At 48.2% G+C, this 17138-nt stretch overlaps 1 protein-coding gene across 1 annotated transcript in view; it reads right to left on the reverse strand.

Annotated features, from left to right (window-relative positions):
• The window catches only part of KNG1 (kininogen 1), a 40020-nt gene that overhangs the window by 10720 nt on the left and 12162 nt on the right, over positions 1 to 17138 (reverse strand). The window contains exons 4-6 of the mRNA XM_060242627.1: positions 10262 to 10434; positions 6472 to 6579; positions 932 to 1013 (exon numbers count right to left, since the gene is read on the reverse strand). Of these exons, the coding sequence (XP_060098610.1) occupies positions 932 to 1013; positions 6472 to 6579; positions 10262 to 10434 (363 nt within the window). The remainder of the gene's footprint in view (positions 1 to 931; positions 1014 to 6471; positions 6580 to 10261; positions 10435 to 17138) is intronic.

The following is a 17138-nucleotide window of genomic DNA, read 5'->3' on the forward strand; positions in this document are numbered from 1 at the left end:
GGTGGTGGGGAATATGAGCACAATGTATGCAGATTTCCTTTTTCTGCACCAACGACAGAAAAGATCCAGCACATCGCAAACCCTGCCCAGGAGAACAAGCCTCATGAGACACGCTGAGAAGTTGGGTTGCCAACCTCCAGGTGGTAGCTGGAGCTCTCCTGGGGATTACAGCTGATCTCCAGGTGACAGAGATCAGTTCCCCTGGAGAAGATGGCCACTTTGGAAGGTGGACTCTATGACATAAAAGGTAAAGGTAAAAGGCAGTCCCCCGTGCAAGCACCAGTCGTTTTCGACTCTAGGGTGATGTTGCTTTCACAACGTTTTCACGGCAGACTTTTGACGGGGTGGTTTGCCATTGCCTTCCCCAGTCATCTACGCTTTCCCCCCAGCAAGCTGGGTACTCATTTGACCGACCTCAGAAGGATGGAAGGCTGAGTCAACCTGGAGCCGGCTACCTGAACCCAGCTTCTGCTGGGATTGAACTCAGGTCATGAGCAGAGGGCTCCGACTGCAGTACTGCAGCTTTACCACTCTGCGCCACGGGGCTCTTAGCTGGACATCTTAATGATGACATTAGACCCCCATTAAAATCCCTCCCCTCCCCAAATCCCACCCTCCTCCGGGCCGGCTGTGCCCTCTAAAATCTCCAATTTTGTCTCAGAACAGTGGAACAAATAGATAAATAAATAACAAAGCAATCCACGTAGTTGGGGGAACAACGGTTACTCCAGGAGGTCTCAAGCCCCCACGTGGAAGTGGGCAACCCTAACTGTCTCCGTCCGCTTGGCTACAAGAGTTAACAGCACTATTCAGCAATAAAGCATGTCATTAGCAGAGGCACCCATGGAATCCGCCACCATTGAATCTGTAATGCTGGGAAATCTCCAGCTTCCTCCACGAGCTTCTGAATTGGGAAGGAGGTGTCACCAACCTTGCAGTCTGCAGTCCTGCACAGCGAAGGAAAGGTCGTGCCTAATATTGACGTGGGCAACAGCGATACATTTACCTACACGCTGGAGGGCAGAAAGCAAGAAAAAGGGAAGTTGAATGTGACTCTCTCACCTGGAGCAAAACGGCAAGTACTGTCGGCTGGTTTTATGCATCCCCAGCTTCAAACCGATAGAACGACTGCAGAAGGCTGTGTAAATAAATAAATAAGGAGCTCCCAATAAGTTTCCAAGGAGCCTTTGGGTTCCCAGGAAAAGGTGGGAAGGAAGTGGAATTTATTGGTAGAAAACAGCAGGAATCCAATAGACTAAAAGACTAACAGAATTTGTGGCAGCTTTTGAGTCACTGAACAGTGACTCACAAATAGTCCTACCCTGCCACAAATTCTGTTAGTCTTTGCTGTGATACTGGAGTCTTCCTCTTTCCTACTGCTACAGACAGACAAACACAGTTAACCATCTTGTGATTTATTGGTTGTTACCAACCTCTTGTGGGGGGGAATGGAGATTTCCCAGAATTACAGCTTATCTCCAGACAACAGAAATCAGCCTCCCTGGATTAAAGGGATGCTTTGGAGGGTTGGACAGCTAACCATCTTGTGATTTAGTCCTACCTTGCCACAAATTGTTACCAGCCTCTTGGAGGGGCTGGAGATTCCCCAGAACTACATCTTATCTCCAGGCAACAGAGATCAGCCTCCCAACAGAGATCAGCATCCCTCCCAAAGGGATGCTTTGGAGGGTTGGACAGCTGACCATCTTGTGATTACGGTAAGTCCTACCCTGCCACAAATTGTTACCAAATTGTTACCAGCCTCTTGGAGGGGCTGGAGATTTCCCAGAATTACATCTGATCTCCAGGCAACAGAGATCAGCCTCCCTGGATAAAAGGGATGCCTTGGAGGTGAACTCTGTGGCTTTATACCCTGCTAAGGTCTCTCGTCACCCCCAACTCTACCTTCTTTGGGTCCCCCACCACCACCAAATCTCCAGGAATTCCCCAACACAGAATTGTCAACACTTGTCCTGGGAGTAGCAACATTACTGAAACCCCTACAGGAAATATTACAATTCTCCCCTTTCACAAGCTCTGGTTGCCAACTCGGGGTTGGAAAATTCCTGGAGATTTGGGGGAGGTGGTGGAGCCTAGACATCTTGGGGAGGAGAGGGACCTCAGTGGGGTACAATGGCATAGAGTCTGCCCTCCAAAGCAGCCATTTTCCTCTGTTGTCCGGAAATCAGTTGTAATGCCAGGAGAATTCCAGGCTGCAGGTTGGAAAACCCAGGTCTTTTTTTTTTGTAGAAAAAGCCCAGCAGGGACTCATTTACATATTAGGCCACACCCCCTGATGCCACCATTTTATCACACAGGGCTTTGTTGTAGAAAAAGCACAGTAGGAACTCATTTGCATATAGGCCTCACCAGGGTTCACTTTCTAACAGGAGCTCCTTTGCATACACACCCATGATGTAGCCAATCCTCCTGGAGCTTACAGTAGGCCTTGTAAAAACAGCCTTATAAGCTCTTGGAGGATTGGCTACATCAGGGGTGTGTGGCCTAATTAGGGTTGCCAAGTCCAATTCAAGAAATATCTGGGGACTTTGGAGCTGGATCCAGGAGACTTTGGGGGTGGAGCCAGGAGACACTGGAGGTGGAGCCAGGAGCAAGGTTCTGACAACTATAATTAAACTCCAAAGGGAGTTCTGGCCATCACATTTCAAGGGACGGCACACCTTTTAAATGCCTTCCCTCCATTGGAAATTGAACTCCAAAGGGAGTTCTGGCCATCATATTTAAAGGAACTGCACACCTTTTAAATGCCTTGCAACCAGTGGAAATAATGAAGGATAGGGGCACCTTTTTTGAGGGCTCATAGAATTGGACCCCCTGGTCCAATCTACTTGAAACTTGGAGGGCGGATGCTATGCTGAAAATCTGGTGCCTCTACCTCAAGAAACAGCCCCCCCCATTGAGCCCTAGATATCCACGAATCTATTCTCCATTATACCCTATCGGAATCGGTCTGCATAGGGAATAATGGAGTGCCCAGGAGACATCCCCCTGCCCCACTTTCTAGTGACCCTGAAGCGGAGGGAGGGCCTCCAAGCCAGGGGATCCCCTGCCCCCAGCTGGGTATTGGCAACCCTAGGCCTAATATGCAAAAGAGCTCCTGCTAGAAAATGAGCCTTGGGTCACACCCCTGACACCAAGCCAGCTGAAACTGTATCCCTGTGCATTTCTGCTTAAAAAAAACAAACCCTGGGAAACTTATGCCTTCCTTGTGGTGACCACTATTACTGAGGCAAGAAGGAGGAAGCAAGATTTAGCCAGCCAGCCAGCCAGTCTGCCTCTTTCCACAGAGACTTTTCTTACAAGGCAGGAGCTGTTGAATTCCAGTACAGCCCGGCAGGAGGGAATATTCGTCTTTCTTCCTGGCAGGAGAGAATATTCGTCTTTCGCATAGACCACTTGAAGCTTCCTTCCTTCCAGACTGCAATGCAGATGCTGTAGCTTAATAACTTCCTCTTTATGGAATGATCCGCCTGGAGTGAAAATTGTTTGCTGTTTTAATCTTTTTATTTCTTCTGGCAGTTGTGCCGATGCAACTCGCGTTGCCAAAATAAAATTAAAAGCAAATCCAGATCATATTTGTGTGTTCATTTCCTGGAATGGCTTTTGGCTGCATATCAAAGCCTGCACCTGGAGGAATCTGTTGGGAGTCCAGTAGCTTGTGGGTCAGGCCTGATCTCTGCCCTGACTTTGTCCCGGGACTTTTTTTTGAGCAGGAACGGGCAGGAACACAGTTAAGGGTGGCTTGGCATCAGGAGGTGTGGCCTAATATGCAAATGAGTTCCTGCTGGGGTTTTCCCCCCTACAAAAAAGCCCTAAGAACATAAGAGAAGCCATGTTGGATCAGGCCAATGGCCCATCCAATCCAACACTCTGTGTCACACAGTGGCCAAAAAACCCAGGTGCCATCAGGAGGTCCATCAGTGGGGTCAGGACACTAGAAGCCCTCCCACTGTTGCCCCTCCCAAGCACCAAGAATACAGAGCATCACTTGCCCCAGACAGAGAGTTCCAACAATACACTGTGGCTAATAGCCAGTGATAGACCTCAACTCCAATCCAATCCCCGCTTGAAGCTGGCTATGCTTGTAGCCGCCACCACATCCTGAGGCAGTGAATTCCATGTGCTGATCAGCCTTTGGGTGAAGGACTTCCTTTTATCCGTTCTAACCTGACTGCTCAGCAATTTCATTGCATGCAAAACAATGGTGACATCAGGAGTGTGTGGCCTAATATGCAAATAAGTTCCTGCTGGGCTCTTTCTACAAAAAAGGCCCTGCTTTGTCCTTATAACTTTGGCTGTCACTTACTCCGTCTTGGTTCTTTTAAGTCTGTAAAATGGGAATAACAGTGACTCGGCTGACTCCACGCTTGCCAAATGTGATTAAGATTTTACAGGACTTTCAAAATTAATAGTGCTCCCACTACCAGCATAGTACTAAATCTGGAGTTTGGGGTCAGTCCAGGACAGCTAGAGAAGCACCTTCAGACCAACAAGATTTTCAGGGTATATGGAAAGAAGTCATGGAACATTGTTTTTATATATGACCACAGCAGCAGGAAAATTATATGCACAAAAATGGAAGTCTCCGACAATACCTACAATAGAAGAACGGTTGGAGAGGATATTGGACCTTGCAGCAATATCTAAGTTAACTGCATTGGTTAGGGAAAAAACAATGAATTCATTTATTACAGACTGGAAACTCCTTATAAATGTCTTGCAGGGAAAAGATAACAATGATGTGATGATTTGTGGTTTTAATGATTAAGATATTGGGACGCCAAAAAAATAGAGAATTCTTTATTCTTCATATATAGCAAGGACAAGATTTGTAATCACGTTGTAGAGAAACTTAGGAGTCTTTTTTCTATTTTATGTATGTTTTTTCTGTTTTTTTCTTTTTTCTTTTCTCCTTTTCTCTTGCCAGGGTATGCATTTTCAAAAACCAAAGCTCCCTTTGACACATACCTGACATCTGATTAAGTGAATTTTGACTCTTGAAAGCCTATTAACCCCCCTCTAAAAAAATTGCTGGTCTTTAAGGTGCCACCAGGGCCGTAGCCAGGATTTTAAAAGTCGGGGGGCTTTTTTAAAAGTCAGGGGGCACCCTTTCCCATCTACTGCAGGGCTTGCCGCTTCTCCGAAGCTTTCTGGGGCAGGGGCAAAAGCTGGAGGCTCTGATAGTGGCCAAGTCGAGGTAGCCGACCCTAAAACTTTGGAGTCAAGAAGGGACTGCACCTTGAGTGCGAGCGGGGAGGGCTCCTTCCACTTCCTTCTCCCCTACCCTGGCACTTTGGCGCTTTGTAGCCGGAGGCTCCATCCATGCCCCCCCTCCCCAGTCCATTCCACATGGCTTCCTCTGCCTTCTGCTCCTCTGCTTGCTACTTTTGTTGCTGCAGTGTCCTGCTCATCTCTCCTGGCTCCGGCTGCTGCTGCTGACTCTTTGCCAGCTCAGCCATGGCAGAGAGAGAGAGAGACAGAAAGACAGACAGACAGAGGGAGAGACAGAGAGAGACAGGATGTGCCTGGAAGTCAGAGCGGTGCTCCCACAGCACCCCCCACCCCGTGGCTACAGACCTGGGTGCCACTGGACTTGAATCTATCTATTATAATGCAGATCAATATGTCTACCCTGTGGCTCAGTCTAAGGTTGCCACCTTCCTGAAGAAAGATCTCCTGGAATTACAGATGATCTCTAGATTACAGACATCGGCTCCCCTGGAAAAAAATGGGTTGCCAATCCCCAGGTGGGGGCAGGGGATCCCCTGGTTTTGGCCCCCTCCCACTTCAGGGTCACCAGAAAGCGGGGGAGGGAAATGTCTGCTGGACACTCTATTATTCCCTATGGAGACCGATTCCCATAGGGTATAATGGTGTATTGATCTGCAGGTATCTAGGGCTCTAGGGGGGGGGGCTGTATTTTGAGGTAGAGGCACCAACTTTTCAGCATAGCATCCAGTGCCTCTCTTCAAAACACCCTCCAACTTTCAAAAGGATCAGACCAGGGGGTCCAATTTTATGAGCTCCAAAAGAAGGTGCCCCTATCCTTCATTATTTCCAATGGATGCAAGGCATTTAAAAGGTGTGAGGTCCCTTTAAATGTGATGGACAGAACTCCCTTTGGAGTTCAATCAGGCTTGTCACAACCTTGCTCCTGGCTCCACCCCCAAAGTCCCCTGATATTTCGTAATAGGACTTGGCAACCCTAGCTTCAGAGGAGGTTGGACTTTATGGCTGAGGTCCCTCCACTCTCCGAGCCCCAGCCTTTTAAGACTCAGCTCCCCAAATCTCCAGGAACCTCCCAGTCTAGAGCTGGTAGGCCTGACTTAGCCAACATTGAAGAAAACACTTTACATCCACCATAAATAAGACGGTCCTAATATCTATGCGCTATCAGAGAAACACCTGTTTATTCTGGGAGGGTGACGTGTACAAAAAAGGGTCACTTACACCTTCAGGGATGCGCTTGCATTCTGGAGTCAGGTCCGGGAATTTAGCCTTGGAGCAATTTGTTTCTTTTACCAAATACTCAAACGCATACTTCCATCCTGCTACTACCTGGAAGAAACATTGAGATAAATTTGAATAAAGTAGCTGATGGAGGGGGAAATGGTTGAGGACTGGTGGAGTTCTTCAGGGTTCAGTCTTATCCCCCATGCTATTTAATATCTACATGAAGCCACCATGCATCTATTATATACCAAGTTCGGCCAGCTTGAAGTAAGCAAGAACGTTTGTTGAACAAGAGCGGAACTGAACACAAACAGGCAACACCACTCCTTATATCTATTCGGCCTGAGTTAAACACGCCCCCTTATGTGGGCGGCAATCCACCCTATTGGTCTTTCTGGGATCCTTCATTTGCATTTCCTGAGAGAAATGCCTCGCGTCCCGATTGGCTGGTTCTAAAAGAATAGCCAATCGGAATGTAGGCATCAGGATCCTGGAGGGCGATGAAATATGCTTCAAGGTCAACTAACAAGGCATAACAAACCAGCAGTCGAATCAACCAATACACAACAGAATCCATGAAGTCTGGGATGTGGCGTCACCAACAGGTGAATGATCTCCAGTTCTATTTTTCTTTTCCACCTAATTCCCAAGGATGCTGTCGATGTTCTCAATTGGTACTTGGAGTCAATAACTGGCTGGATGAGGGTGAACAAGCTGAAGCTTAAACCTGACAAGCCAGAGGTTCTCTGGGGAAGTAGAAACGCATACCAGGGACTTGAGATCTTTCCTGTCTTTTTAAAAGAACTTTTAAACAGTTTATTCAAATTTAAAGCCTTTTATAAAACTTTTCAATGCCTTAATAATAAAGGCAGAGCAATGTCATTGTTTATGTCAGGTAGCCATGAGTCGATATTATTCAAGCTACAGAACATACAGATTTCCTTTTCTCTTCTTTTTAGCATGGACCAAGTGTTCGTGTACCAGTTGATGAAATGTCAATAATTGCCCTTATTGTTTAATGAAAAAGCAATAAAGCTTGTTGGAGATTTGTAGGCAGTTTTGTTGAACCATCAAGTAAGGTTGCCAGCCTCCAGGTAGAGCCTGGAAATCTCCTGTTTTTACAGCTGATCTCTAGCTGGCTGAGATCAGCTCCCCTGGAGAAAATGACTACTTTGAAGGGTGGATTCTAGAGCATTGCACCATGCTGAGGCCCAGGGCTGGATCTAGGGGGGGGAGGGGGGGGCGTGTCCCGGGCGCTGACAGAAGGGGGCGCCAAATTGCTTATGGAGTCCATTGTATTCTATGGGACCATAAGATAGAATGGCCTATAAGGGGGTGCCATTTTTTAATTTTGCCCCTCCTCAAAAAACATGTAGATCCGGTCCTGCTGAGGCCTAGAGCCGGTATGTTCATTAGGCAATATTCGGCAACTGCCTTGGGCACCGGCTCTTGGGGGAGGCGCATTGTTTCTGGGCGCTGAGTGGTCAGAGGAACCCTTCATGCCCCTCAGCACCGAGAAACAACGGCACTTTCAGTCCTGGGCGAACTCGGAGAGCACCCAGGGCCGAAAGCCTGCCTTGTTCCTTTGTCTTTGAGGGATCTGAGAATTTTCCTCCATTCCCTCAAAGCCGAAAGAGCCGCGTTTCCCTCCCCTCGTGTCCTCTGAGGGCGCAGGGAAGGGAAAGGCTGACTGTTCTTTCAGCTTGGAGGGATAGGAGGAGTTTGCCCTGATCCCTCAGAGCTGAAAGAGTGGGCTGAGTGCCCAGCGTGATGACGTCACGGTGGGCAGTGGCAAGACTTTCAGCTGTTCTTGAGGGGGAGGGAGGTGGCCTCCGGGGCTCTGGCATCCGCCTCTCTGAATGCGGCTCAGGAGCGAGTCTTTCAGCAACTTTGGAGTGGGGTGGGGGGGAGGCCCATCCATTGCCCGTCCCTCTCCCTCTTCACCCGCACCGCTCGGCCACTTTCAACTCAAGAGTGCGGTGTTTTAAAGGCATCCTGCCTGCTTTGGGGTTGAAAGCGGCGGAGCAGCGCCTTTCCACGAAGGTACTACTCGGCCACTGTCCAACGACCAGGTGCCTTTCCAACGACAATGCACACAATGACGACACTTCTAGCGACATCATTGTGGCGTGCGCACGAGAAAAAAAAGGATGCCTGGTGGGGGGGGTGCAGCGCAGGGGTCTGCCTATAGTGGCAGAACCCTTAGCACCAGCCCTGCTGAGGCCCCTCCCCTCCCCTCCCCAAATCCCACTCTCTTCCAAGTCCACCCCCAAAGTCTTCAGGTATTTTCCAACACAGATTTGGCAATCTTACCATCAACCAAATCCGCAAATGCCTCTAACGATGCTGCCCATTTAGACATGTTTTAGAGGATTTATTCTGTCTGTCTTGCTGTGCGATCCACTCTGTGGTCTTATTTTACCCCCATACATTTTGATACCACTGATGGATTGAAGGAACTTTTTGGTCTTTCCGTTCGGAAGCTCGTGCATGTCTAATCGCTGCTAATAGCATCAAAACGAGGTCTTTAATAGTACTAGGAATTGACAGTGGGCCACAAGTTTAGAAGAATCAAGGCTGGAGATCTTTGGGTATATAGTATCCAGTGATCAAATGAACTCTCCTGTCTTAGAGGGGGTTATAGTACCCTTGAAAAGCCAGGTTTGCAGCTAGGGGGCGCTGCTGAACACAGCAGTAGAAAAGAGCAAGAGTCCAGTAGCACCTGAAAGACTAACTAAATTTGTGGCAGGGTATGCTCAGAGTTACTATTGGATCTCACTTTTTTCTGTTGGTACAAACAGACTAACATGGCTACCCATCTTGGTCAGTCTCCACGGGCACAGCAGTCATCTTAGAAAAAACAGGTGGTTGAGGCCTTCTGGAGTGCTTCAGCTTAGCTTTGGCTGGTGGGTCAGCTACATCCATTCCTGGGCGTGGCAGCAGGGCAAGCCCTGCCGCTAGGCAAACTAGGCAATTGCCTAGGGCGCCAGCCTTCTGGGGATACCAAATTGGGTGCCCCCTTGTGACTTGGTGATGCCAGCGCACAGGGGGTGGCACCAGAAGTTTGCCTTGCCTACGGTGCAGGACGGTCTAGAGCTGGCCCCACCTGTCGGACTGCGCCACAGTGATCCATGACTTAATTACAACTAGGCTGGACCACTGCAATGCGATTAACTCGGGGCTCCCCCTGCAGAATTCTCCGAAGCTGCAGCTAGCGCAGAATGTGGTAGCTAGACAGTTGGTTAGGCCAGTTATTGGGAGCATGTGACCTCCACGCTGCAGCAATTACACTTGCTACCAGTTCACTCTTGAACCCAATTCAAGGTGTTGGTTTTGCTCTTTAAAATCTTACATCGCTTGGGACTAGTATATCTGAAGAACTGTCTTCTCCCATAGGTTCCCTGCCCAGGAATAGCGATCACAAGGAGAGACCATCCTGAACTCGATGGCACTTAATACACACATACTGGGACCAGTATTCCCTCTAAACTGAGTTAGTGTGAGCTAGCTCACAGTTTTTTAGCCCCCGGCTCACACATTTTTGTCAGCTCAGGAAGGATGGCCACAGACCAAACTAATTTTTACAGTAGCCAAATTATTCGCTTACAACTTTAATGCCAGTAGTCACCCTCAAATTACTGTATTGGAAAGGAAAGAATACGCTTCCTTCCTCTCCCTCCCTTTCAGGACAGTTGCCCTGAGCAGACTCGATCATAAACATATCGAGAGTACCTTCTTTGGGTAAAATACAGTATTGTACCTTTACAATATATTGGACCACACAAACCTGACTTTGGGCTTTTGTGATTTCCAAAACTTCAAACAAGGAGGGGTGGCTGGTTTGGTTGTTAAAGCGCCGTATGGTGTATCTCACAAGGGGCAGGAGTTGCAGATTGTCGGGGGATAACGGGGTCCAGCAACCGGTGCAGGTTGCGTGGGTTACAGCCACCGTAGCTGCACCTGAAAAACAAACAAAAATGGCAAAGGAATGGAGGTTTCAGTAGCTGGTTTGATTATGGTTGGTGTTGGAGTGAGTGACTCAACATGCTCAGACACTGGGGGTGCTACATCCCTCTATGGGCGTAGAGATGTTATTTCCTTGAACGGGATGCCTCTCTTTGTCTTAACCTGGGAGCTGCCCTCTGACCTCTCCTCTCACTTTGTCACTTTTCTCTGGGACTCACTGGTTTAGTGACTTCAAATGTGGAGGTTTCCCTCAGTCGTCATGGCTGATAGCCATTGATAGACTTATCCTCCATCAATCTGTTGAATCCACCTTTAAAGCTATTTAATGCAATTTGTTTATTTTGATATATTTTTTAAAAAAATTACTTCATCTATACCCTGTGTTTCTCATCACTGGGGACCCAAAGTAGCCTATGTCATTCTTCCATCCTCCAATATGTCCTCTCAACAACCTGTGAGGTAAACTGGTCTGAGACAGTGTGCCTGATTCAAGGGCATTACAAAGTGGCATGTAAACATTCAAGCTATGGTGCTGGAGAAGACTCTTGAGAGTCCCTTGGACTGCAAGAAGATCAAATCAGTCAGTCCTAAGGGAAATCAACCCAGACTGTTCCCTGGAAGGTCAGATGCTGAAGCTGAAGCTCAAATACTTTGGCCACCAAAGGAGAAGGGAGCACTCCCTGGAGAAGACCCCGATCCTGGGAAAGACAGAAGGCAAAAGAAGAAGGGGACGGCAAAAGAGAAGATGGCTGGACAGCGTTACCGATGTAACTAACACAAATTTGAGCAGACTTCGGAGGATGGTGGAAGACAAGAGGGCCTGGCGTGACTTGGTCCATGGGGTCGCAAAGAATCACAATCGACTGTGCGACTGAACAACAACAAAAAATTTAAAATGTTTTTTGCAAAGATGTACAAGTTATGTGCAAGTAATTGGTATTCAAATAGGAATTTGGGGTTTTATGATGATCATCTGGGCTCAGCAGAGCCGGATATTTGAGATATTTTGGGCTGTTCATTTCTTCTATTGTGATCCTTCAATACCAGAAAATTTTGCTATGGATAAGATCATTCACATTTTGATGCTAATATAATTTATCATATTAATGGTACTGAAGACTTGATTGTGTAATATATTCTATTACTATATTTATAAGGAGTCACATTTATTCACATTCTGTTCTGGGACATTTTTGCTGATATGGTAAATGTTGATTAATGTGAACGTTTTTAACCTGTCGATCTCTCCGTGTTAGTTGGCCGTTCCAGCGATTTTAGGCATATTAAACCAATTTTTCTCCGTCAACGCTTTGTCACAGTTCTGGGGGGAAAGAAATCATTCAAAAAACAAGTTGAGTCAGCGTTGCGATTAGTGATTAGGGTTGCCCATCTGTTTTCATCTGGAGGCAGACCTCCTGAGTTTGAACCTGTGAGAACATTGGAAAGGTCTGCTGGATCAGACCAGTTGTCTGTTTAATCCAGGAGTAGTCAAACTACGGCCTGGGAGCCACATGTGGCTCTTTCACGCACATTGTGCTGCTTCCAGAGGTCAAACAAAACATAATGCAGGCTTACTCTCAGGGCTAGAATTCAAGCAGGAGCTCCTTTGCATATTAGGCCACACCCTCCTGATGTAGCCAATCCTCCAAGAGCTTACAAGGCTCTTTTTTTGTAAGCTCTTGGAGGATTGGCTACATCAGGGGTGTGTGGCCTAACATGCAAAGGAGCTCCTGCTAGAATTCTACCCCTGCTTATCCTCAAGTGGGTGTGTTTAGCATCAGGACTTCAGTCAGTTTCTGAGTGCTGCCCCATAGGTAGGCGACTATTTCCACCATGTGTGAAGTGGGGAAAGGGGGAAATAGGCATCCTTGAAAGATCTTCTCCTCTACCACAGAAGTCACCCAGAGACCCAGACTGGGCTGTGAGTGCAAGAGCGAAGGGAGCCACTGGAAGGAGGGATGGAATTAAAGAGAGTGGCACAGGGTTGCCCATTAGTTTCATAGCTCTTGTAGGAGATGTGTTTACTAACCTTGGTGTTAAGGCAAAGAGAGATGCATAATGATGCAAATGGTGGTCAGTTCTTTACATGGTACATGTGTGTTTCCTTCTCCCATTGGTAACAGAAAAGAATTTCCTATGCTGGTCTTATGTGGACTGTTATTCCCACTTTGCAACATGACCATGCTAGAATGCTATCATGGTCATGTTGTAAAGTGCACACATATGTATTTTATCATTCTGTGCAAAGGAAGTATTAAGAGTTTTAATAAAGACATTTGCATAATATTTGTTCGTTTTTTGTGGCTCTCAAACATCTGACATTTATTCTATGTGGTTCTTACATTAAGCAAGTTTAGTCACGCTTGATCTAGTCCAGCATCCTGTCCCACACAGTGACCAACCAGTTCCGATCTTGCCTCCTGGCTCTGGAATTCAGAAAATTAGTGCCTCTGAATGTGGAGGTTATCCTCAGTCCCCATGGCTAATAGTCACTGATAGACCTATCCTCCATGAATCTGTCTAATCCTCTTTTCAAGCTGCCTGTTGCTGTGGCCATCACTCCCTCCTCTGGCAGAGAATTCTGTAAGAACATGAGAACAGCCCTGCTGGATCAGACCAGTAGTCCATCTAGCCCAGCATCTTGTCTCACACAGTGGCCAACCAGTTCCTCTGGAGGGCCAACAACAGGGCAGAGAGACCGAGGCCTTCATGACAGCATCAGAAGAGCCCTGCTGGATCAGACCAGTAGTCCATCTAGCCCAGCATCTTGTCTCACACAGTGGCCAACCAGTTCCTCTGGAGGGCCAACAACTGGGCAGAGAGGCCAAGGCCTTTGTAAGAACATGAGAAGAGCCCTGCTGGATCAAACCAGTGGTCTATCTAACCCAGCATGCTGTCTCACACAGTGGCCAACCAGTTCCTCTGGAGGGCCAACAACTGGGCAGAGAGGCCAAGGCCTTTGTAAGAACATGAGAAGAGCCCTGCTGGATCAAACCAGTGGTCTATCTAACCCAGCATGCTGTCTCACACAGTGGCCAACCAGTTCCTCTGGAGGGTCAACAACAAGGCAGAGAGGCCAAGGCCTTCATAGGAACATCAGAAGAGCCCTGCTGGATCTGATCAGTGGTCTATCTAACCCAGCATGCTGTCTCACACAGTGGCCAACCAGTTCCTCTGGAGGGTCAACAACAAGGCAGAGAGGCCAAGGCCTTCATAGGAACATCAGAAGAGCCCTGCTGGATCTGATCAGTGGTCTATCTAACCCAGCATGCTGTCTCACACAGTGGCCAACCAGTTCCTCTGGAGGGTCAACAACAGGGCAGAGAGGCCAAGGCCTTTGTAAAAACATCAGAAGAGCACTACTGGATAGGATTACCAATCCCCAGGTGGGGGCAGGGGATCCCCTGGTTTGGAGGCCCTCCCCCCGGCTTCAGGGTCACCAGAAAGTGGGGTGGAGGGAAGGAAACTGTCTGCTGGGCACTCCATTATTCCCTATGGAGACCGATACTAATAGGGTATAATGGAAAATTGATCTGCGGGTATCTGGGGCTCCAGAGGGGCTGTTTTTTTAGGTAGAGGCGCCACATTTGCAGCATAGCATCCAATGCCTCTCTTCAAAATACCCTCCAGGTTTCAAAAAGATTGGGCCAGGGAGTCCAATTCTATGAGCCTCAAAAGAAAGTGCCCCTATCCTTCATTATTTCCAATGGAGGGAAGGCACTTAAAAGATGATTGTTCCCTTTGAATGTGATGGCTAGAACTCCCTTTAGAGTTCAATTGTGCTTGACACAACCTTGTTTCTGGTTCAACTCCAATGCTTCCTGGCTCCACCCCTAAAGTCCCCAGATATTTCTTGAGTTGGACTTGGCAACCCTAGTTCTGGATCAGACCAGTGGTCCATCCAGTCCCGCATCCTGTCTCACACAGTGGCCGACCAGTTCCTCTGGAGGTCCAACAACAGGGCATAGAGGCTGAGGCCTTCCCCTGATGTTGCCTCCTGGCTCTGGGACTCAGAGGTTTAGTGCCTCTGAATATGGAGAATGCTTTCCGTCACCATGACTAATCTCAAAATCCTAAAGAGAGGATCAAGGTCTACCGGCTGACTAGGGATGTTCAATTTTTTTGGAGCTGTTTAAAGGGGAGTCTTCCAAGCATATGTTGCTGTGACTGGCAGAGAGCATGAAGGATGGATTGGACGTGCCTAGAAGGATTGTTTGGACATGCCTTGTATAAATTACAAGAGCCTGCCCTCCTGTCCTGACCTGCTCAGTGTACCAACACATCCTGCTTGCTGCACTATCATACTGTTAGCCTGCCTTTGCTCCTAGGAGCTGAAGGCACCGCATAAAGCTATTCCCTCCGCCATCTTATCCCCACAACAACTAGGCTTGCCAAGTTCCCACAGGGGTGGGTTTTCCCCCAATTTTGGGGCCTCGAACCTGCCCCCAGCAGTTGGTGGTGGTGGGGGGGAAGCATGCAAATCTGCAGCAGTGGGACCCACCCGAAACCCTGGGCACCCGGTAGGGTTGCCAGCCTCCAGGTGGGACCTGGGGGTCCTCTGGAATTTCAGTTCATCTCCAAACTACAAAAATCAGTTCCCCTGGAGAAAATGGATGCTATGGAGGGTGGAATCTATAGCACTGTCCCTGTCTTCTCCAGGCTCCATCCCCAAATCCCCAGGAGTTTCCCATAGGGCTGCCAAGTCCCTCCACTGCCAAGTCACACCAGAAACGCTCTAGGAATCGTGGTAAAACTCTATGGTACCATAGAGTTTTTAGCGCAAGTCCTAGAGCATCCCCACGTGACAATGTCACTTCCGAGTGATGCCATCGCGGTGATGGCAGCATGCAATGACGGGGCTCTTTGGAGGCAGGGCAGCCTGCTCCCTGCCGGCGGGTTGGGGCCTTCCCAGGTAGGGAATCCCCCAGCCCCCGGGGGAGCTTGGCAGCCCTAGTTTCCCAACCTATAGCTGGCAACTCTACCCCTCCCCATCCCCTGACAGTGACCAAGAGAGACCTGGAACCCTAGGGCCCTGGCAACTGTTCCACCTCAGGGAATACAGATGCTGGACTTGACCCTATCACTCTCCTCAGTAGGGTTGCCAAGTCCCCAGCTTCCCGCAGCGGGGGATTCTCTCTTACACGCGGAGTGCACATGCGACGTGATGATGTTGCCCAGAAGTGACATCATCAAAATGGTAGCACCCATGCGGGCCTGCTCTAGGCGTTTTTGGGAAACCTCTATGGTTTTCCCGGATGCTCTAGCTATATGGCATAGGTACCATAGAGTTTTTACCTGCCAAATAGCTGGAGCATCCAGGAAAACCATAGAGTTTTCCTGGAAACGCCCAGGGCGGCCCTGCATGGGTGCCACCATGTTTATGATGTCACTTCCGGGTGATGTCATCACACCAGCGATGTTGGGGGAGATTCCCAGGCGGGAGACCCCTGCCTGGACCTGAGGATTACACAACAAAAAATGCAAGCTAGTGGCCAATTTACTAAGAAGTATATAGAAATCAGTCCAAATGTCCAAAACATGTATATTCAAGCCCCAAAGTAGTGTGGTGACAAGCCAATCGATTAAGTACTTGTTTCTTTCCAGTCTTCATCAGAACCCACATACTGAGCTGTAGCCGAGGTGAAAATGATGCTGGAGACGCTCTGCGTCCCTCTTTTCTGAAAGTTGTGTAAGAAATCCATATAATTGAATCAATATTGGTCCCAGGTCTGATGAAGACTGGAAAGAAACAAGTACTTAATCGATTGGCTTGTCACCACACGACTTTGGGACTTGAATGTACATGTTTTGGACATTTGGACTGATTTCTATATACTTCTTAGTAAACTGGTCACTAGCTTGCATTGTTTGTTGTGTTACCCATTATAGTGACCTCTCTCGGATTGTACTCTACTCTGAACCTGGGAATTGGCAGCCCTACTCCTCAGCTAGTCTCTGATGTAAGAAGGCAGTGGCTATTAGGACTGCCGCCTCTGGGTTGGGAAATTCCTGGACATTTGAGGGGTGGAACCTGGGGAAGGTGGGACCTCAGTGCGGTATAATGCTATGGAGTCCCCCCCCTCCAGAGCAGCCATTTCCTTGCCTTCATCTGGAGAGGAGTTGCAGTTCCAGGAGATCTCTAGCCCCCACCCCTAGGTTGATAAAATGAGGGGGGAGGGAAAGCCGAGTAGGAAACCGAACGACTTCAGTAATGCTTCTTTGGAGAGTTAATGCCATATCATAAAATCCAATGTTAATAATGATTTTGTTGTCTTTTCTATGTTCCTTTAAGTTCTTAATACTGGTTAGTAATAGCACCATTGACCACCAGACGTGCCCACAGGCAATAATATCACATGATACGCTCGCTCACAATAGTGCATGAAAAGCCCTCGACAGTCAGTAATGTGCACGCAGGTACTACAATTAATTCAATAGTTCTACCAATAAACTGACTGAGCACAGCGTACAAAGGCTCAATTGTTGCAGAATATCATTGGACTAGCAGAGTCCCCCAACTATGCTGTTAAGTCCATTTTCTTGGGAACACAATAATGAGACAGCTTGTGGAGCTGGATGGCTTGAGACACGTGTCCTAGGTTATGGGTTGCCAGCCTCCAGGTGGGGCCTGGAGATCTCCCATTTTTACAGCTGATCTCCAGCTGGCGGAGACCAGCTCCCCTGGAGAAAATGGCTGC

The sequence above is a fragment of the Heteronotia binoei genome, chromosome 6, assembly GCF_032191835.1.
Source record: "Heteronotia binoei isolate CCM8104 ecotype False Entrance Well chromosome 6, APGP_CSIRO_Hbin_v1, whole genome shotgun sequence".
In the NCBI taxonomy this organism is placed as follows: Eukaryota; Metazoa; Chordata; class Lepidosauria; order Squamata; family Gekkonidae; genus Heteronotia; species Heteronotia binoei.